The sequence below is a fragment of the Cylas formicarius genome, unplaced genomic scaffold (genome assembly GCF_029955315.1).
Source record: "Cylas formicarius isolate icCylForm1 unplaced genomic scaffold, icCylForm1.1 PGA_scaffold_1__22_contigs__length_36826433, whole genome shotgun sequence".
Taxonomy (NCBI): domain Eukaryota; kingdom Metazoa; phylum Arthropoda; class Insecta; order Coleoptera; family Brentidae; genus Cylas; species Cylas formicarius.
Genome location: NW_026844264.1, coordinates 34,171,949 through 34,194,197, shown reverse-complemented (window position 1 = coordinate 34,194,197; position 22,249 = coordinate 34,171,949). Strand labels below are relative to the sequence as shown.

The window sequence follows — 22,249 nt, the reverse complement described above, 5'->3', positions numbered from 1 at the left end:
CTCTTCTAAGTGGCTCTTTAATGGTCTAATTCGATGTCTGGGATAACGTCAGCGTTTTTGAGATTGCTAAATAAATATCACGAAATTTTGGCTATTTCATTATTGGGGGTAGTTTCAAATATTCTCGACTGTTTCGAGATGGTCGAGCGAAGCTCTTCTAAGTGGCTCTTTAACGGTGCGATTGAATATCTTGGACTCCAGATGTTTTCCGAGACTGCGTTGTAGTAATTAAATTATTGTTTTGGGTGACGCTACCGACCGCGCCGCGAAACATTTTGAGAGCCGCGGAGGCGCTCGGGTGTGATGTGGCGGTGTCGGCACGCGACCAAAGCCGCGTCCCGCGCCTCCCCGCCCCCGGCCGCCGCACGCGCCACCCCCCGACACCACGCCGCCGCGCGTCTCCGCTCTCTCCCCCCCACCGTCGTCGCCGCTCGCTCGCGTCGCCGCCGCCGTCGTCTCTCCATTGCTCCGCGGCACGTCAGCGCGCGAAGACGACGAGTGCCGCGTATCACGTGACCGAACGTCGCGCGTCCGTGCGTCCGCAGCGCACCCAGTGATGACAGCGAAAAACAAACGGGCATCGGAACCGAGACGCGCGAACAAACCCCTGATGGAGAAACGGCGACGGGCCAGGATCAACCAGAGCCTTGCGGCTTTGAAGACGCTCATCTTGGATTCGGCCAAGGCGGACAACACGAAACATTCCAAACTCGAGAAGGCGGACATCCTCGAGCTGACCGTGAGACACTTCCAGCGTCACAGGAGTCTCGACGCCGCCGGCGTCAACCGCTACAAAGCCGGTTACGCGGACTGCGTGAGGGAAGTGCAAAGGTACCTGGAGACGCCCGACGCCCAGACGATGACCGTCGTCGACGCCGGCGTGCGTCAGAGGCTGCTGCGTCACCTGGACAACTGCGTGTCCGAGGTGGACGTCGACTTGAGACAGGCGGCGGCCGTGCCGCCGCCCCCCGACGAACGCCTCCAGCCGCCCGATTCTAGCACGCTCGAGGTGAACAACAACCACGAGGAGGAGGAGGTTCAGCCGCCGCCGAAGGCGGCCAAGAGCTACGACGCCAATTTCGTGCTGTTGCTGCCCGAGCACTACGTGCAGCTGGCGAACGCGCTGGGCGTGAACCTGAGGCAGCAGAACGAACCGCCGCCGGCGGCGGCGGCGGCCGGACCGTCGGCCGATAAAAGTTTCGAGGACGTGGGGAAATGCCCGGCCACGGAGAGGCCGCTCGACTACAGCAAAAACAACGACTCGAACGACAGCATGTGGAGGCCGTGGTAGAGGACTTCGGAGCCGCCTCGTAGTCGACTTAGGGCGCGAGCACACGTAGCGGTTCGTCGCGTCCCAGTCGGGGTGATATTTTCTAGTCGCCGTAGCGTTGTAAATACTGTACATACAAAAGTGGAGCCGCGACGCTGTTATTTCGTTGTGGACCGCGTTCCGTTTCACCGTTGTTTCTATACTTTTCATGTTGAACTCTGTCGGCTCGAGAATAAAGGTATCTCAACACTGCACCGGGTCTGGTTTCATTGTTACGTCACAAAATATGAATTTCGGGGGAATTCTCCCAGAAATAGTTAATTGTTTATAGACCATTACTTTATTAACAATATACGGGGTTATTCGCGGTGAGTTTCCTATATGGTCCGTAATACGACCAAAAATATAGTGCGTTTATTGCTTAGACGTAAATCTTGCCTGAGATGGACCGTAACGAATATTTGTAGAATCTTGTATTTTCGTTTATTTTAACAGCAGGTGATTTGTATTCGTTCTTAAGAGTTTAATCTAAATTGCAATATATTCGGATATATTACGGAGGTATTTGACTGTGATCCTTCCAGAAAATACCTATTTATATACGTGGTTCTCGAGCTTTGACCCGGCGAGGCTGTTCCTGTTAGAAGGAGACATGGAAAGCAACGCAAAATTTGACGAACCACCTAAGCAAATAATAAAACGGATACATTTGTCTTCGGATGCTAAACAGATTGTTTTAAATGTTGTAGAATTTTATAAGATATTCAGAAGGGGAAGCAACTCTAAAAAAAATTGTTGCAAATGGGACGGCCAAGAGGAATATGAGAGAAGATGAATTGAAAATAAACTGATGCCAAAAAGTAACCAAGACATTCATGCTTACAAACTGTTCCACAAAGAATATCGTCACGCTATAAAGGTTGGAGTTCAACAGATATTTTGCTTCTGTGTCAGCGGAGGTAACGAAAACCATCACACGCTCAGTAATAGATGCTATGACCTACACCTCCAGATCAACTACACCCTTTGTTATGTCAGCAGTTGTGGAGAGTGATGTTAGGGAAGCGATTTTAAAACTAAAAAACTCTCATTGTCTTGACTATTATGGTCTAAATGCCAATATTATTAAGCAATCAATATCTTCACTTCTGAAACGTATTACGTTATTAAGAAACAAAAAAAAAAGTGACAAAAATTCTTCCACTCCATAAAAAAAGGGGATACTAATATATCTTAGGTAATTTCAGACCCATAGCAATCGTTCCTATAATTGGAAAAATTTTTGGGTCGATAATAAAAGATAAACTTATCGCTTACTTTGAAGGCAGGAAATTGTTAACAGATTCCCAATTTGGTTTTCGGTCAGGTAGGTCCACCATCCATGCAAAAAAGAATTTCGCAAGCAATCTTGATGCACTTACATGTCACATATCTATCTGATGGTGTTGGGTGCATTTCTTCTTTTAATTTCATCTTCAGTTTGGCTAGTTTATGATTATTTCTCGCTATAATCGCAGTAATTGCTGCCGTTTCATGTTTCTCTTCGTCTTCCACGTTTTTTTCTTTTTTGTTTTTCTGCTTCCCATACCTGTTTCACTTGTCTCGTATTTTCCGTAGTTCTCCCCACTGCCGCGTTCCTGTGTTTCTTATTCTGACCATTTTTATGACTCCTTTAATTCTTCGCAGGTACTTCCTTTCCAGGGCTTGAATTTTGCTTTCTTGTTGATTAGCCAGTGACCATTGATAGATGCACAACAATTGATAACTAAACGTTTTTCAAAATAATTGTCATAATAATTATTAGATCCCCGGAAACAAGAAATTAAAATATTGAAAATCCTGGTTTGGCTTGTCCGTCAAGGACCGTTTAACTTTAACTCCGTTTTGACGGTGACCATCCAGGTTCTAAAATTGACGCGACACAACCCGATTTGAAAAACCGAGTTTTGCTCAAATCTAGTTTAAATTATGCGGGCGTAACACCTTATTTACCGTTAGCTTTCCGTCCACTACCTGATCCAACAAAGAAATGAACCCATCCGTTTTTATTTTAAGGCCGCTGAAACTCGGAAGTCCGACAGGCCCCGCCATCTAGCGCCGCATCGTCAAAGCAAGCGTTTTCGCGCGCTAGTGATTGACATCGGTCTCCATAGATTGCGCCACCTACCGGTCTCTAAACGCGGAAGCTATATGTTATTTTTTTTTAAGTTATTGTGTAGTACTTACGATTTTTTTATTTTAATTGCTTATTTCACCGGTTACTCATATTAATTATTAATTTCCAATCCACTACTATAGGTTCTTCGTTCTTCTTTTCATGCAAAAGAAAAAGTTAAAAATGAAACCGACCAAATGCCCATAACAAATTGTCAATAATCATAAGGAATATTTTGTTTATTTATTATTTTATTTTACGTACTCATATTGCTATATTTTTAAAGTCTTAACAATATTGTTATTTAACCATGGTGAAAACAATGTTCTGCGATCTCTTGTAAGTTTCGGGAAGGAAGGTTTAACGACTAAAACTACCCATAACATCAATATTTTATTGCGATGTATTGCCTGCAAGCGCTTTTAAGGACGATGCCCTCGCCCTTCGCTGCATTACGTAGAAATACAAAAACGGCAGCAGCTTCCTCGCAAATATGACGATTCTCGGCAAGAGGGGGCAAATTACCGCCTCTTTCTCGTTTCGCACGACGGCCCGCACTATGCGGGCGGCCACGTATTCTGGACTGTACCCGGAGGCGGTCGCTTCGTCGGTACGCCCGTAGGCGCTTCCGTTTCCGGCCAGCGCGTTTTCTGACAGCTTCGTCCTAACGTAACCGGGACTGACTGTAGTCACGGATAAGTCATGCGCGGCCACCTCCGCCCGAAGCGAGTCGCTGAACGCCTGCATGGCGTGCTTCGACGCACTGTACGAAGATCGCTCGGGAATCGCGATGAGTCCCTGGACCGAGCTCACGAACACGATGTGACCTTCGCGTCTGGCGACCATGTCCTTGAGCACGGCTGGAAAACGAAAATAACGAAACATTCCGAGACTAAACGCAACCGACGTCGAGGTTATGCGGCAGGGAATCGCCCAACGCGGTTTAACTGTGGTTCGTGGTATGGCAGTAAAGCCAAACCAATCCGACCTCTACGATAAGTTGGAGAAACCTCAGAGCACGAAAAAAACTAAATTACGCATGGTACATCGATGTTGACATCAACAACTACCATATATCTCATTTAAAAAAATGTTAAACATGGATGTATGTATTACAAATTTTTTAAAAAAATGACATAGTAAAAAAGAAATAAAACAGACCATAAACTAATTGAAATTAGGATTTAAAAAATACAAAAAGTGCGGCAGACACGATGTATTTTTCAAGTGTCTAAGACCAAATTGCAAGAATTTTTTATTACTTCTTATTACGTCACTATATGCGACGTAACTGCTTTAGGAAAAAAGGAGGATAGATGGCGGTCACTTTTTTGAGGTTTTCTGTTGGAGTTTTTAAGATATATTTATTTTGTGTTTTGTTTACTGTTAAAAAGTTTATCACGTACAAAGACAAAACCAAAAATGAATAGCAAATTAAAAACGCATATGTATGTGGTATGTGGTGTGACTGTCATACCCAGCCAACAATAACTCAAATCTTGGAGGACTGTAGTAACGCTTAAAAGAAGTTAGAGATCATGAAAAGAAGGATAAATAGCGGTCACTTTTAAGGTTGAAAGTGTATGTAAAGTATGAAAAACTATTTCCAAAATGAATGATAAATGCAAAAAATGTGTCTGTGGTATAGCAGCCAGTATCAAAGCGAAAAAAAGAAATAATACCGACAACGAAAAGGGAGGATCAATAGCGTTGGCTTTTAAGGTATGTGCTTAGTTATAGGTTTAGTTTGAGTTATTTTCTATTTTTTAGAAAAATATGAGGAAGTGTGTTTGCACAGAGATAGTATTATATTTAGCATCTTTAATAGTTGACCTTGAACTTTGCACTGGGTATTATCTAAACTACCTTTGGTCATGGCGACGGTTCCGAAGTAATTAACCAACATGATTTTCTCGTCGACCTCGATGGAGGTGTCGAGTACGGAGCCCCTCGAGCTGCAGCCGCCGTTGTTTACCAAAATATCGATTTTGCCCGTGATGGCCAGTATTTTCTCAACGTGCCGAGGTAACTCCCTAATGTCCCCCAGATCCAGCGGCATTATTACCGGAGGATACGTCGTCATGTTGGAGTGAGTGTGCAGCAGGTCCTCCCGGACTCGTTCAAGTTCCTGACGCCTGCGGGCGCACAGTACAACGAGACAGCCGTGCTTGTAAAACTCGTGCGCGAGGGCTTCGCCAAGGCCGGAACTCGCCCCCGTAATCACCACGACTTTCCCGACGAGCTTGTTGTATCCTTTTCGGAGGCACACAGCGCCGAACATTTTGAACAGGATCAACGAAATGCCGAGTCCCAAACTGACCGGGCCCGCGACTTGAAACGACTGGAACAACCTTCTGGCGTCGTACATTTTGTTCCTCGCCACCGACTCTAGGAAAAACATTTGTAATTGCTCCCGCAATTTATTTAATTATAATCGATCGTGATTTTTGCGGACGTTGACATCGCGTTGCTTGCGATAAAACCCTGAGTTGTTTACACCACGGAACACGAAGGTTATTTCGCATGACTTTCTTACTTTTAATGCGGATTGGGCGGCGCGTGCGTTACGGCATGGTTTTCCTTATTTTTGGTAATACATTCCCCAATTGGGAAGTTAATTTTAAATAATTTTGATCAACATAACCACAGATTAACAAGACTGGTTAGTTGTGGTAAGACCGAATCTCGATGGCGACATAGAATTTAAATTGCCTTTTTTATTTTTCAAATTATTTCGGAAAAACATAGAACCAGGCCTTGGAGCTTTTTTTATATAGCAGTAATTTTATGGATGGGGCAAAAGGAAACTATTTTCGGACGCAGTGAAGGAAAAAAAATGAATTTAAAATGTTCAGAGAAAAAAAAGAGACCATCTCGATAAAAAGCAGGTTCTGTTTGTGATAAAGGCGACTTGGAAATGGAGCCACAACATCCAAGAAACATGCTTCGACGATAATTGGAAAGAGATTATTAATAATTCACTTTCAAGTTTTCTGCACTATTGTATGTAATAAATTATTCTACCAATGTATCGTTATTATTATTTGTATACAATACGGGTGTGACTACTAATTTTTTATCACTATTTATTGTTATTATTTTAAAAGGGAGATTTGTATAGATACTTGGTTGGATACGGTCGAAATTTATCCGCAATTGATGACGTCACACTAACGACAAGCACGGCGAAGATACGCTTCTCTATCCGTTGTTTCTATGGTATCACCGCCGGACAGAGGGTCAAGGACGGGATGCTGTTTCGTTACAGTTCTAAATATTTGACGTCAAGACGAGTGCCGACTATCGCTGTCCTTTTCCGCCCGAGCCTCGAAAAAAACTGGACAGGAATTTTTTAAAAAGACGAGCGGCAACATCGGCCGAACTGTCTTACGCGTGTTTAACATGTTCTCGTTCAACGGCCCGGTGAATTTTGCGCGATAGCAATTCTTGGGCCTGCGAGAGTTTAAAAAAATCGTTTTCAAGGCGTGATCCGACGCCGGTCATGCCGTAACTATGGAGAGCCGGCAGACGTTGAACCTTTATATAACGCACGCTGAAAAGGAGGGACCCTTTCTAAAAGTGTGGGGGCAAACCGACAAGAACAATTCGCTTTACGTGGAACAATTTCTCCTCAGCGCGGCACAGCAATTCGACGAGGGCGTCGGAAAGTTGATCGTGCCGAATCTGCAGGTCGGCAAGGTGGTGTGCGCGAAATACAAGGACAACAAGTACTACAGGGTGAAAATCACTAGCGTCGAATACTTGAACGAATGTTTCGTCGAGGTGTTGTTCTTGGATTACGGTAACAGGGACATCGTGCCCAGCGATAACCTGAGAACGATCGAGCACCCGCTGTCGTTCCTAAATATACCGCCCCTTGCGGCGGCGTTCATATTCGCCGAGACGCATTGCCCGGGAGGGGGCGAATGGAACGAACAGATCTTCGAAACCGTCACCAAGGAGCTGAAGGGTAGGGAAGTGCAGTGCGTCCTGCTCGGCCAGGCGGCCCAGTACTACTTGGTGAAGCTTTTCCTGAATGGTACCGACTTGGGGGCGCTTTTTATCGCGCGGGGGCTGTTGCAGCCTATCCCGCAGCCGTCGCAGCAGGCCGTCTTGTTAAGCATGAGCCTGCAAAAGGCGGCGACACCGATGGTGTCGGCCCCTCCCGAGATTAACACTTATAAAGCTTGCTCCTTGGAGCCAGGCCAGCAGTACCCCGTGTACGTGTCATTCGTCAACGATGGCCCCACGCACTTTTTCGTTCAGCTGCAGCAGTCGGAACAGACGCTCGCGAAGCTGATGAAAGATATCAACGAACTCAACCTGCGGTTGCTGGACTATGTGCCCTTGCCCGGCACGGTATGCCTGGCCAGGTGCCAGGAAGACGGTCACATTTGCAGGGCCGTGGTCACCAACGAGGTCGACAGTCAGTATAAGGTGGGAAACGTTTTATTAGTTCTATACAAACAGATGAAGAGTAACTAGGGACCTTAACCTATAAAATATTTAACCTATAAAGTATTTAATATTTGTCAGGAGAAGGTAGGATATTGCGAAAATCTAATTTTATGGGGGTTATTAGCAATTTATACATTACTTTCAAATTAAATTTAACCCTTCTCATTCTGGACTTGTTACTTTCGAAAATTGATGAAATCGAATTTTTCGCAGAGCAAGCGACACCATAAACTTTTATTCCTGACAATTTTTCAAAAATATACAGGGTGCGCCGCAAATTCAAAAAACTGAAATTTCAAGTTTGTGTATAATACAGGGGACGCAAGATATTTGAAAAAATATTATTTTAAATTGCAATTACCAGTAGAAATTTTAAACTTTGAAGTTTGACGAGATGTGAAGGATAGTTTATACAGGGTGCATGCACAATTAAATTACATCGATTTTGAGAAGGGAGCACGATAGAAAAACAATGCTTCTCTCTACCACACGAAACCGCGAAGCTCTTTTCTTTTATAAGTCGAATATATTTTTCGTGTAAAGGACAAATCTATCAACAAATAACAGCTATTGGTTCTCCATCATCACCAATTATCGCAGGGTATACAGGGTGTCTAATATAAGATAATGTATATGGTGATATTGGAAATTGTAAGACATACAGCGTCCCTTAAATGGAAGAAAAGTTGCCTATATAGATGCTAAAAAATAATCTTTGTTTTATTTTAAATCGATACCCTAACGTAAATAGGAGGTGAAATAGGAAAATGTACAGTTTTGAGAAACTGCAATCTTTTTCTTATTATATGAGCTGAAATGTTCAAATTTGCAGCATATGGGTAAAAGAATACGGCGATGCTAACAATGGCGTCAAAAAAAAAATTGGGCCACTTATGTAAAAATCAACTCTAATCTTTATATACTTTCAAGAAACTCAGATATTTAGTACAATTTAAGACCGAATTGCTATAACAATATTAAGAATTTTCTATTTTACCTTTTACTACGTATTCGTTGTTTGTTATTGTTTATATATTTGTTATTTACCTAACATTATTAATTATTGAGAAGATTTGTAATAATCTGTAGCGTCGCACATCCATGTCCTCTGATTACGTGGCCAAAGTTATCCCAGCTTTCTTTTTTTCCAGGTGTTCTACGTCGACTTCGGCAACTACGAAACGTTGTCCTTCGACAACCTCTACCAGATCCCTTTCAAGTACGTGCTGCCGAAAGTGATGGCGATCCGCCTCTCTCTCGCCGGCATCGAGAAGCCGTCGGTCACCGTCGACATGCTGATCGCGTTCAAAAAGTTCGTCGATAACCGTCTCCTCTACATGACCGTGCTGCCCAGCCAGTTCAAAAAAACGATCATACCGCAATGCGAACTGTGGGACCCGGAGACGAAAACCAGCGCCCTGGACGTCATCAACAGGGCCGCGTTGCACTCGTATCCGGAGCCGTTGCAGCTGAGCCGCGGCTTCTCGCAACCCGTACGGGTCAGCTACGTGTTCAGCTGCAATCGGTTCTTCGTGCAGCTGACGAATCGAGGGGCGGAGCTGGCGAAGCTGATGACGGAGCTGCAGCGACAGGCCAGCGGCGAACCGCTCGATCCGGCCGACGTCAAAATTGGCCTGCCGTGCTGCGCCCTCTTCGTAGCCGATGGCCAATGGTACCGTAGCGAGATCGTAGACGTCGTAGACAGCGAGAGCGTCAAGGTTCGCTACATCGACTACGGCAACGAGGAGGCGGTCCCGGTCGCCTACCTCAGGTCGATCGAAGGCGAGTTGGTGAGTCCCGATACTGATACAAGGTGTTTCGAAACGAGTCGATCAAACCTGTGTCCGGTTTTACATTTTTTAGTTGGGGATTTTTTGGTGTTCGCGTTAGGGCTTGATGATTTTTCGATGTTCTGTTTGTGAAACTTTGGTTTTACATTTTTAAGATGAATATTTTTGGGTTCTCATATGCATTCTGACAGTAACAGTCCGCTTTTACATTTTTTTAGTTGAGGATTTTTCAGTTTCCACATTAAAAGTTTAGGATTTTTCGATTTTCACATGAACTTTGACAGTAAAAGTCCGGTTTTATATTTTTAAGTTAGGGATTTTTTGGTTTTCACGTGAAGAGTTAACGATTTTGACATGACTTTTGACACTGAAACTTTCGTTTTACATTTTTAAGTTGGGTATTTTTCGGTTCTCATATTAATTCTGATGGCGAAACTTTCGTCTTACATTTTCAAGTTGGGTATTTTTCAGTTCTCATTTGAATTCTGACAGAAAAAACTCGATTTAACATATTTTTAGTTGGGGATTTTTTAGTTTTCACATTAGAAGTTTAGGATTTTTCGATTTTCACATGTCCTTTGACACTAAAGTCCGGTCTTATATTTTTGAGTTGGGGATTTTTTGGTTTTCACATTAGAACTTGATGATTTTTCGATTTTCACATGAATTTTGACAGTGAACCTTTCATTTTACATTTTTAAGTTGCGTATTTTTCCGTTCTCATACGAATTCTGGCATTGAAACTTTCGTTTTAAATTTTTAAGTTAATTCTGACTGTAAAAATCCGGTTTAACAAATTTTTAGTTGGGGATTTCTCAGTTTTCACATTTGCAGTTTAGGACTTTTCGATTTTCATATGACCTTTGATAGTAAAAGTTCAGCCTTATATTTTTAAGTTGGAGATATTTAGGTTTCCACATTAGGATTTGATAATTTTTTGAGAGTAAAAGCCCGGTCTTATATTTTTAAGTTGGGGATTTTTTCATATTTCACACGAAGAGTTGATGATTTTTCGATTTTCACATGAATGTTGAAAGTGAAACGTTCGTTTTACATTTTTCGGTTCTCATATGAATTCTCATAGTGAAACTTTCATTTTACATTTTTAAGTTGGGTTGGAATTCTGACAGTTAAAATCCGGTTAACATGTTTTTAGTTAAGGATTTTTCAGTTTTCACATTAGCAGTTTTTTGATTTTCACGTGACCTTTGACTGTAAATGAATATGAATATAAATTCTGATAGTGAAATTTTCGTTTTACGTTTTTAAGTTGGATATTGTTTGGTTTTCATAGTAAAAGTCTGGTTTGAAATGTTTTTGCTGGGTATTTTTCAATTTTCACATGAACATTGACAGTAAATGTCCGGTCTTATATTTTTAAGTTGGGGATTTTAAAAAGTTGATGATTTTGCGGTTTTCGGAAGAACTTTGACAGTCAAAGTTCGTTCGGTTTTACATTTTTAAGTTGGATATTTTTCCTCATTTTACATTTTTAATTACTTTCAATTCAAACAGGAATAAATCCGTATATAAAGGGTTCCATGTGAAAAAACATGTTAACATGTCTCAGTTCATAAAAACAAATCGAAGTTTGAAGTTGATGGAACTTTCCATAAATTAACCACAAGGACAACAGTCCGTGACACAATCGTGAATATTTTCAAAATTACCAATTTTTGTTGGTCACCACAATCATCTTTCGCAGGAGTTAAAACGCCGTTAAATAAAAATATTTTCCTTCTCACAATTTGTGCTTACCATTTTTTTTTGAACATATGAAACGCCGACTTAACTATTGCCACACCCGGTATAAATTTTTCTATTTTTTTCTAAATTTCCAATGGTTGAATTTTATTTTTGCACACCCAGTTGACCGTGCTGAGGCCGCAGGCGATCGAGTGCTGCCTAAACGGATACCAAAACATGGAGCCTGAGAAAAAACGCGACAGCATCCTCGAGGACCTTGTGCTCGAGCAGACGTTCACGATGAAGGTGGTCGAGATGGTCGGCAAGAAGGCGCTCGTCGAGCTGAGCGACGCGTTGCAGTACAACGTGGCGTCGCTGCTGCTCGAGAGGCTCGCGACGGCAAGATCGCAGGCCAGCCCGTTGCTCGTCCAGACCGGAAGCCGGATCGAACATCACCGGAAAACGGACGACGTCGCGGCGCAGATGGAGCGACGGCCGCCGCCGAGGTATACGCGGGAAGGAGGGAGAGTTTATGTTTTCCAAAAATTTTATCGTTCTCAGGGATAACCAGGGCCGCAGGGAAAGGAACGCGGAGGACCAACCCTGGCGTCAGGATAAAAACGAACGGTGGGTAGTGTTCGCTTTTAACTTCCCCATCCCTGGAAAATATTTTTTTTTTGGCGTTAGTAGATAAGTTATGCCGTTTCCAAACCAATGTCAGCCATTTTTACCGCAGATGGCGCTAATGTCGTTTTTGCGACGAATGATGAGATTCTAGTGTAAACTTAACCGCAAGAGTAATACAATGGGACTATAAAAATAATCTATTTTGTGTTTTCAATTCAAGAAATGGTTTAACACAATGTGTATATCGCGGTACGGCGTTGCCAAACTGATGCATTTGTACAAAGCCTTCTCAGAGTTCCGAACTTTCTGATTTTAAACGGAAAGATACGTTTTTATTTAACTTTAAAATTTTCGTTTTGTTTAATTTCAAATAGAAGGTTCAAAACTCTACCAAAAAAATATAGACCATATATTAAATTTCAAAAGTTTTCACTCATTGTTTCCGTAAAAGACCAGTAAGAAACAGTATAATTTTTAAGTTGTGGATTTTTTGGTTTTCACATTAAAGCCGAGGATTTTTCTTTTTTCAGATGAATTTTGACAGTAAAAGTTCGGTTTCATATTTTTAAGTTGTGGGTTTTTTGGTTTCGACGTCAAGGTTGAGGATTTTTCGGTTTCCAGGTGAACTTTCTCAGTAAAAGTGTGGTTTTACATTTTCAAGTAACGGATTTTTCCATTCCCCATGAACTATGACAGTAAAATTTCGGTTTTACATTTCTAAGGAGGGTATTTTGTAGTTTTCACATTACTAGTTGATAGTTTTTCTGTTTTTACATGAAATCTGATAGCAAAAGTCCGGTATTACATTTTTAGTTCAGGATTTTTTCAGGTTTCACATTAAAAGTTTTGGGTTTCTCGGTTTTCACATGAACATTATTGTCAATTGTGTCCCTTATAGAGATCGCTTCTTGAAAAATAATATAACGTGTAAAACAAACCTATCGCCCGTTCTCCCCACGCCTCGTCCTCCCCTTCGCGACACTAACGCCGCTCGCGGTTTCAGTCGTAACAACAACAACGAGCGACGCGGCCCCAGGGACGGCGATAGGTTTAGCAGGGGGCGGCGAGACGATGGCAGCGAACAGGCGACGACCAACGGCGGAGGCGGCGACTGGGGACCGTCGCCGCCGCCTTTCAAACGGCCGAACGGCCGTTACGGACAGAGGGGCGGGGGGCGGCAGCCCGACAAACGTGACGGCTTCAAGAGGCGGGACCAGCGTCGCGACGTCAGTTCGAGCGGCTCGGAGCGGAGTTCCAATCGAGGACCGAGGACGAGCTCGCGCAACACCGACTACCGCGGGGGCGGCGGAAGGGGCGGCGGCGGCGGGCGATTCAAGGATTCGTCGTTCGGCGGCGGCGCCGCTGTCGCCTCCGCAGTCGAAGACTCCTGGAACGTCAGCTCGGTGAGCACGTCGATCGACGCCGCCCCCTGCGACGCCGTCTACACGACGCTCGACGTCGTCGGCACCGAGGCCGCCGTCACCGTTGCTTGGTTCCACAGCCCCGACCACTTTTACGTGCAGCTGAAAGACGCTCAGGTGATTCCTCCATGACCCTTTTTTTTGTATTACTTTATTTATTATTTATTCTAACTTCGTTTTTCATTTCATTTTTAAGTACTTATTAAGCCACTTGCATTGCGCAGCCTGCATGGTTGACAGATACCGTCCAGGCAGTGATAAGAATGAGAACCAAGGCGTCTCAAATTTCAGTAAGAAAAGGAAAAAACGACCAACCATTTTAATTTCTATGAGGAGTAATAACAATAATTCCAAGACCCTACTAAGAACTGCATTTGGATTCTTAACGACATATATCTCACTCAGTTTCAATGTAAATGAGGAAAAACCGTTTTTTTTTTGTTATTTCAAAGTAAAGCAATTGCGGACCTATATTGATATAATAAACTGTTTTTCATAAAATAGTCCAAGGAATCGATCTTTACGTATGTATTTTGCCAAATAACTGATTTGGGCGCCAAACAGTAATGGTCCGGTTTTACATTTTTAAGTGCCGGCTTTTTTGGTTTTCACATTGAAAGTTGAGGATTTTCCGGTTGTCGCATAAACTTCAACGGTAAAAGTCCGGTTTTTTATTTTTAAATGGTGGATTTTGCACTTTTCACATTAATAGTTGAGGATTTTTAGTTTTTCGCATGAATTCTGACGGTAAAAGTCCGGTTTTACATTTTTTAGTTTGGGATATTTAGGTTTTCACATTAAAGGTTGAGATTTTTTCGACTTTGAAATGAACTTTGACAGTATAATTTCGGTTCAATAATTTTAGTTAGGGGATTTTTCAGTCTTCACAATGAAAGTTGAGTTTGTGATTTTTTGATTTTCTCATTGAAAGCATTCTCACCTTAACTTTTCAGTAAAAATCCCGTTTTACATTTTTGAATGGAAGATTTTTTGCTTCTCAAATTCTGATAATAATAGTCATTTTTTAGTTTTCATAGTAAAAGTACAATTTTTTTTTCGGTTTCGACATACATAAACTTCGAGAGTAAACGTCCGGTTTTACATTTTTGAGTAGTAGATTTTTCAGTTTTCGCACTCAAAGTTGAAGATTTTTATGTTTTTACATGAACTTTGACAGTAAAAGACCTGTGTTACAGTATAAAGATAAGGATTTTTCGGTTTTCACACGAACTTTGACAATAAAAGTCCAGTTTTCCATTTTCACCTAGAGGAATTTTTGAGTTGAGTTGAGAATTTTTCGGTTCGCCCATGAATTCTGAGAGTAAAAGTTTGATTTCACATTTTTTAGTGCAAAGGTTTTTGGTTTTCACAATAAAAGTTGAGGATTTTTTGGTTTTCACATGAAATTTGACAGTCCGGTTTTATATTTTTAGGTAGTGGGTTTCTGAGTTTTCACACTAAAGGTTGAAAATTTTTTCTGGTTTCACATGAACTTTGACGACAGTGAGTGACCGGTTTTACGTTTTTAATTTTGGCAGTAAAAGTTTAAAAATATTAAAATTTTGTTTTTTTTTTTTTAGTTTTGCATTTGTAAAATTGAAATTCTGTCCGTTATCAGATTGAAAGATTCTCTTCCGGTTTTCCATTAAATATCGAAAATTTTTCAGATTTCTCGCGAAATTTCATGGTTGCAGATTTTTTTTCGTATTCATAGTGAAAGTTTGCATTTTTTTTTGCCGATTGGCATTTTTAAAGTTTGAGATTTTAACTTATTCGTATCCCATCCATATTTTTTGAACCACGTTACTGAGTTCCGTTTTGAAGTAAAGCAATATGGGGGCCACAATTGCAGGCCGAATTCCGCGCGCTCATGGACGAGATTCACCAGTTCTACCGGGGGCGGAGCCCGGAGGCGTGCCCTACCGGACCTGCGGTCGCCCTCTTTCCCGACGACAACGCGGCCTACCGCGTGCAAATCTTGGAGACCGCCGCCGGCGGCGGTCCACCTTACCACGTCCGCTACGTCGACTATGGGAACGAGTCGACCACCGCGAAAGCGTGGCCGATCGAGAGGCGGTTCATGGAGTCGCCGGCGTGCGCCGTGCGTTGCGCACTCGCCGGCGTCGTCCCCAACCCCGTATGGCCCGACGGCGTCGCCTTCCAACACTACTTTCGCGGCGACGATCGCCTCACGGCCACGTTCCTCTACAAAGACGATACCAAGTGAGTGATCGATTTTATTCAGGACGATTCTCCATTAACCGCGTTCAAGAACGTACATCCGGCTCCTAGACGGCGACGGCGTCGACGTCGCCGGTCGCCTCGTTGGCGACGGCCTAGCCGCCGCGCCCGCCGCCGTAGAAATACCGCTCCTGCTTGGCCAGCAGTTCCGCGTGGTGCTGAAGAGCGTTAACAACCTGGGGGACGTGATCATCGCGTTGGAGTGCGACCTCGCGCTCACCTGCAAGGCCCATAACCTGGAGACGGCGACGGAGACGCGCGAAGACGTTCTCCGCGCTTACGTCGGGCACAAGCTCATCGTTTACGTGGACGACGTCCTCGAGAACGGAACGTGAGTGTCGCGCGTGCGCCTCGTAGCCGTAGACGTTGGCCTGGGCCTGTTTTCAGCCTGGACGTCACCTTCTACGACAATGACGGCAACAAACTCACGATTCTCGAGCCGGACGAGGGCGCCGTCGACGTCGTCGAGCCGCTCTGCCCCGCCCCCGTACTCCGTTCCCGTCTCGCGGGCTACGTGTCGCACGCCGACGAGAAGCGCGTCTACCTGCAACCAGCCGAACACGCCGACCTGGTGACCTCCCTACTGGAGAAGATGTTCGAAACGTACGACGGCGCTCCGTCGGATCAGATCCTCCCCGAAGAGGACGCCATCTACGCGGTCCGTAGCCGAGACACCAATTGGTATAGGGGGCGGGTGGTCGCCTGCGACGACGACAGCGCTGACGTCTACTACTTGGACTACGGGAACGGCGAGCGCGTCGTCTTCGCCGACCTGCGCGTCCTGGACGCGCGGTTCCTCGTGCCTCATATGCTCTGCGTGCAGGTAACGCCCACTTCGCGCCCGCGACCCCAAGCTTCTCATTATCCGGCGTTGCCAGATCGGCCTCACCTCGGGCGATCCCCGAGCCTACTTGGAGAAAGACGTCGTCGTCGTCGACGTATCGTACGGAGAGTCCGGCTGGCGGGGCTCCGTAGAGCCGCCGGAAGAAGATCGACGTCCGGCCGAAGAAACGACGCCGCAGGAGCGGCCATCTATCGGCGCCCCCGTCGTAATCAGTCACGTGGATAGCCCCAGCGAGTTTTACATGCAGTTCGCCGACTCGGCCGCCTCCCTGGCGGAGCTGCAGGTCGCGCTCCAGGCGTGCGCGGAAGGGATGCCCGAGTTGACGAACGTCACCGTGGGCGCGTTGTGCGCCGCTCCGTACTCCGCCGACGGCAGTTGGTACCGGGCGGAGGTGCTCGACGCCGACGACGACATCACCACCGTGCGTTTCGTCGACTATGGCAACACCGACGTCATCGACAACGAGACGACGCGCATTAGGACTTTACCCGCGGACCTTCTCTCGACCGCGGTGTACGCGACCAGGTTAGTTTAATATTTTCGTATTTAAAGTTGAGGATTTTTCGGTTTTCACGTGAACCCCCCCACTCGTACTTTAAAAAATGCTGAGATTTTCTCGATTTTAAGGTTTTCACCATAAATTTATACAAATAAACTTGAGGGATTTTTCCGTTTTTATATAAAGAGTTTAGGATTAACAATAAAAGTCCAGTTTTACATTTTCAAGTTGAGGATTTTTCCGTTTTCATATGAACTGTGACAGTAAGCGTCCGGTTTTCACGTGAACTCATGCACTCGAGTTTTAAAAGTCTGAGATTTTTCCGATTCTAATTATTAAGGTCAGAGATTTCAGAGTTTTCACGTTAAATTTTAAAATGTACTTGCGGGATTTTTTCGTTTTCACATTAGCAGTTTACGATTTTTCGGTTTTCACACGGGCTGTGACAGTAAACGTCCAATTTTACATTTTTAAGTTGATGCTTTTTCGATTTTCATATGAACTGTGACAGTAAACTTCTAGTTTTCCTGTTTAAAGTTGGGGATTTTTCGTTTTTCACATTAAGGGTTGCAGATTTTTCGGTTTTCAGATGCACTTTGACAGTAATGATCCCGTTTTACATTTTCAATTGGGGGATTTTTCGGGTTTCACATGAACTGTGACAGTAAGCGTTCGGTTTTCCTATTTAAAGTTCGGAATTTTTCGATTTTCACGTGGACTCACTCACTCGTATTTTAAAAGTCTGATATTTGAGAGTTGAGAGTGAGAAGATTTTTCGGTTTTCGCACGAGTTTTCGTAATAAAAGTTCCCGATTTTACATTAAAACTATAGGATTTTCCGGTTTTCACATTAGGAGTTGAGGATTTCTCGACTTTAAGGCGAACTGTGGTAGTAAACGTCCGGTTTTACATTTTTAAGTTAAGGTTTTTTCGGATTTCACATGAACTCTGACAGTAAAAGTGTCGTCTTATATTATTAAGTTGAGAATTTTTCGGTTATCATATGAAATGACAGTTTTCCTATTTAAAGTTAGGGAATTTTAGTGAATTCTATCACTCGTACTAGTAAAAGTTCGGGATTGAGAAGCAACTTGGAAAAACGGCTAATGGAGATTTCGTGTTTAAAGAAACAGTTTTTTCTATTTAAATGGTCAACAAAACCAAACCGCCCCCACTTTAGTCACCGTTTCCGACTTTCCCCGGCCCGTTCGCAGGTGCAGCCTGAAATTGACACCGGTCGACGGTTCCGAATGGAGCCAGGCGGCGCTCGAACTCTTCGAGACGCTCGTCGACTCGGCGACGGCGACGTCGGCCGCGTTCCTCGTCCAAGACGAGCGCAACAACTACGTCGAACTGTATGCGGACGGACGCGACGTCGCCGGGACGCTCGTGGCGGCGGGCCACGCGTCGCCTTGCGACATCGTCGGCGCCGGTGACGGCAAGTCGCCGTCCACCTGCTTCGTCAGTCACCTGAACTCCCCGTCGGAGTTTTGGGTCCAGGTGGAGAACTGCGTCGACGAGCTCGAATGGATCGCCGAGCGGCTCTCGTTGGCCGAGAAATTTCCCGAACTCGAGGAAACGACACCCGGAACCCTCTGCGCCGCCCTCTTCCCCGACGACGAGATGTGGTACCGCGCGCGGATCTTGTCCAATACGGTCGCCGGTACGCCGCCTTATGTTTTTTTTTAATATGCCTCGGATACCGATTTTTCCAAACACTTGGTATAGCGCTAATACTAATTCCTACGTCTGTATAGAGACAAATTGCACGGAAAAACAAAATCACGTAATTCGATAAATCGTCTTTTTAAAATTTTATGATAACTAAATATTCTTTCTTCGATATTTCCGATGTTCACTTTAAAACGTTAATATTATTCATTTTTGTCGTTACATTTGCGATCTCACATTTGAAATATATTTTTTTTAAGTTGAGTATTTTTCGATTTTTACATTAAAAGTTAAGGATTTATGAGTTTTCACGAAAATTTATGTAGTGCAAGTTTCAGATTTTTCTGTTTTCACGTTACAAGTTTTTAATTTTTCTGCTTTTGCATTTATAAAATGGTCGTTTTTTTTTTTTCGGTTTTTACATTAAAAATTGAAGATTGTTTGGTTTTCACATTAAATGTTACAGTAAGAGTGAGGATTTTTCCATTTTCACACTAATAGTATGGGATGTTTATGAGATTTGTCTCAGTGGGCGTTAACATTATACTTTTTTATTGTTACAAGTTTAATATATTTGTGATCTTACATTTTAAAGATTTTTTTCGGTTGCTTTTTTAGTCGAGGATATTTCGATTTTGATGCGAATTTCCTTAGAGAAAGTTTGAGATTTTTCTGTTTTCACATTACAAGATTGTTCGGTTTTCATATTAAATATTACAGTGAGAGTCGAAGATTTTTCCATTTTTACATTAACATTTTCGGTTTTTTCAATTCTTAAAATAAAAGATTTTTCAATTATTCTTTAAATGTTGAAGATTTTTCAATTTTCATGTGAACCTTTATAGTGAAAGTTTCAATTTTTTTTGTTTTCACATTATAAGTTTGGGATTTTTCCCGTGTTGTATTTTTTGAGTTGGGAAATTTTCGACTTTCGCATTAAAAGTTTGACTTGACATTTTCCTCATTACAAGTTGAGGACTTCTCTGCGTTTATATTTTTAAAATTAGGCGAATTTTTAAGGTTTTCACATTTAAAGTTGAGAATGTTTCGAGTTTCACATTAAATTTCATGGAAGTTGAGGATTGGCCGGTTTTTCCAAAAAATTTGAGAATTTTTCGGTTTACACATGAACTTTTATAGTGAAAATTCCAGATTTTTCTGTTCGCATTATAAGTTTGGGATTTTTCTGCTTTTATATTTTTAAAATTAGGAGGATTTTTTCGATTTTTAACAATTAAAGTAGGGGATTTTTCGGGTTTCACATTAAATGTCACATTAAGAGCCGGGGATTTTTCTATTTTCACATTAATAATGTGGCATATTTTTCATTTTAACGTCTTTAAAAATAAGGATTTTTCAATTTTTACATTAAAGGTTAACGATTTTTTGATTTTCACGTGAACTTTTATAGTGAAAGTTTCAGATTTTTATTATAAATTCGGGATTTTTCCGGTGTTATATTTTTTAAGTTGAGGATTTTTCTATTTTCCCATTAAAAATTTGATTTTTTCAGTTTTCTCATTTCAAGTTTGGGAATTTTTTGCTTTTAAATTTTTAAAATTAAGCGAATATTTTCGGTTTTCACATTTACAATGTTACAGTAAGAGTCGGAGATTGTCATATTTTCATATTAAAATTATATGCTGTTTTTCGATTCTACAATTTTGAGTTGAGGATTTACCGGTTTTTCCAATAAAAATTGAAGATTTTTCGGTTTTCACATGAACTTTTTAGCGAAAGTCTCAGATTTTTCTGTTTTTGCATTATAAATTCGGGATTTATTGTTTTGGTTGTGGATTTTTTCGATTTTATCATTAAAAGTTTGATTTTTCCAGTTTTCTCGTTACAAGTTTGGGAATTTTCTGCCTCAAGCAGCATTATAAATCTTTTATAAATATCCGTTACGTTCTAATAAAACCTAAAACTTTAAAAATTAAAAAAAGGGGGATTTCGGAGAAAAATCGCGTTAAACGTCGTCGGGAATTCGAAGAAAATGTTTTCATGGGCCAGGTATCGAACTGCTGTTCGTCGACTACGGCAACTCGTGCATAAGCGCGAGCCTGCGGCAGCTGCCGGAGGACCTGGTGGCGACGGCGCCCCTCGCGCAGAAATGCCGCCTCGAACGACCCGACGGAGTGCCGTACTGGACCGCGCAGGCGCAGGAAAAGTTCGCCGAGCTCGCCGCCGACGGTCAGACCGTGTTCGAGATCAAAAAAATCGCGACAGGAGAAACGGCCGTTGTCAGGCTGACGCTCGACGGCGACGACATCGTGTCGAAGCTGCTGCCGGTCACGGAAGAGGGGCGGGTGCTCGATTTCGTCAGCCTGGACGAGTTCGTCGTCGAAGTGGGGGGGGTTAAGCGCTCGCGCGTTTCCCTCGAACCGATGCCTGGGTTCGCGTGGGACCGCACCGCCTCCGACAAGTTTAGGAGCCTCTATCTCGAACGTGAGCGTCTCCTACGACGAAGAGTCGGGCGTCCGAGCGTTTTGTACGATGTTTTCAGGCACCGTGTTTCAAATCGAGACGATCGGCGACGCGGCGGTCCGCCTGTACCGCGACGGGCACGACATCAGGCCCGACCTGGGGGGCGAGCGGAGCGGCCTGAACCTCGCGAACGCTGGCGACACTACACCAGATTCCGGCAACCATTCGGCGCCGAAGGCGGACGACGAAGAAGAAGAGCCGCAACGGCCCGAGGCTGAAAGGAAAGAGGAAGACGAAGGTCTCAAGTCGCCTAGGGTTGAAAGGAAGGAGGCACCTGAGGCATCGCACGGCGAGCGTTTGAAGTCGCCTAGAGCCGAAGAGGAACCTAAGGCGTTTGAAGACGAAGGTGTCGAGTCGCCTAGGGCTGAAGCGTCGGAAAGCGTGGGTTTGAAGTCGCCTTGGGCCGAAAAGGAGGAGGAACCTAAGGCGTTTAAGGGCGAGGGTCTCCAGTCGCCTAGGGCTGATATGAAGGAGACGTTGGAAAGCGAGGATCCGAAATCGAGCAGGACCAGAGAAGCGGTTGAAGAAAAGAACCCCAAAGCGGAGGAACTGTCAAAGACCAAGAAGAGAGAAGAAGAAGAGGCTAAGGCGCCGCTCGGTGCCGAAGAAACGGAAAGGTCGAGAAGAAAGGTCGAAGAAAAGCGACCCGAGTCGCCGAATAAGTTAGAAAGCGGGAAGAAGAATACGAGCGAAGAAGACGCGGACGACACTATGGAGGGCGAGAAAACGATCGTGGCCGCCGACGAAAACGAGGCGGCGAGGTCGGTGGAGGCGGCGCCTAGTCGTCCCGCCAGCAGGTTGAGTCACGACGAGAGGATCGTCCCGGCCGTGGTGTCGAGGCCCCACACCCCGATCGACGACTCCGATTGAGATAATTTTTATATTTGTGTTGTTTTTCCTTTTTCGGGTTTTGGATAATCGTCGGGAAAGGGGACAGCGTTGTGTCCTCCGGCGTCGACTTTTATCGTTTCTCCTCGTCGAGTTTGAGTTCCGTTTGTCTGTTGTTCCCTACGATACTCGCATGGTAATTGTTTTCTTATTATACTTATATTTGTATAATCATCTTGTTTTATTTTCCGATTTTCCTTTAAAAACGAATGCCT

General features: G+C 43.7%; 3 protein-coding genes across 4 annotated transcripts; 2 read left to right on the top strand and 1 right to left on the bottom strand.

Moving 5' to 3' along the window:
- The first annotated feature begins 452 nt into the window (after positions 1-452).
- LOC132696651 (transcription factor HES-4-like) lies at positions 453-1,793 on the top strand. Its single transcript, XM_060661601.1, has one exon. The coding sequence runs from the start codon at positions 557-559 to the stop codon at positions 1,289-1,291; it is 735 nt and encodes a 244-aa protein (XP_060517584.1). The 5' UTR covers positions 453-556; the 3' UTR covers positions 1,292-1,793.
- A 1,986-nt stretch (positions 1,794-3,779) lies between these two features.
- LOC132697404 (dehydrogenase/reductase SDR family protein 7-like) lies at positions 3,780-6,102 on the bottom strand. 2 transcript variants are annotated; one of them, XM_060662894.1, is made up of 3 exons: positions 5,962-6,102; positions 5,292-5,813; positions 3,781-4,285 (listed from the first exon to the last, which is right to left on the bottom strand). In XM_060662894.1, the coding sequence occupies exons 2-3, from the start codon at positions 5,791-5,793 to the stop codon at positions 3,819-3,821; spliced, it is 969 nt and encodes a 322-aa protein (XP_060518877.1). In that variant the 5' UTR covers positions 5,794-5,813; positions 5,962-6,102; the 3' UTR covers positions 3,781-3,818. The 2 variants fall into 2 exon arrangements, with proteins under 2 accessions (XP_060518876.1, XP_060518877.1); XM_060662893.1 differs by having other exon boundaries at positions 3,780-4,285; positions 5,292-6,016.
- Positions 6,103-6,314: 212 nt separating this feature from the next.
- LOC132697402 (maternal protein tudor-like) lies at positions 6,315-22,235 on the top strand. The gene is made up of 12 exons (XM_060662890.1): positions 6,315-7,862; positions 9,035-9,673; positions 11,543-11,865; positions 11,921-11,986; positions 12,990-13,524; positions 15,260-15,630; positions 15,680-15,979; positions 16,036-16,471; positions 16,527-17,017; positions 18,206-18,654; positions 20,673-21,107; positions 21,166-22,235. The coding sequence occupies exons 1-12, from the start codon at positions 6,939-6,941 to the stop codon at positions 22,014-22,016; spliced, it is 5,820 nt and encodes a 1,939-aa protein (XP_060518873.1). The 5' UTR covers positions 6,315-6,938; the 3' UTR covers positions 22,017-22,235.
- The last annotated feature ends 14 nt before the right edge of the window (positions 22,236-22,249 follow it).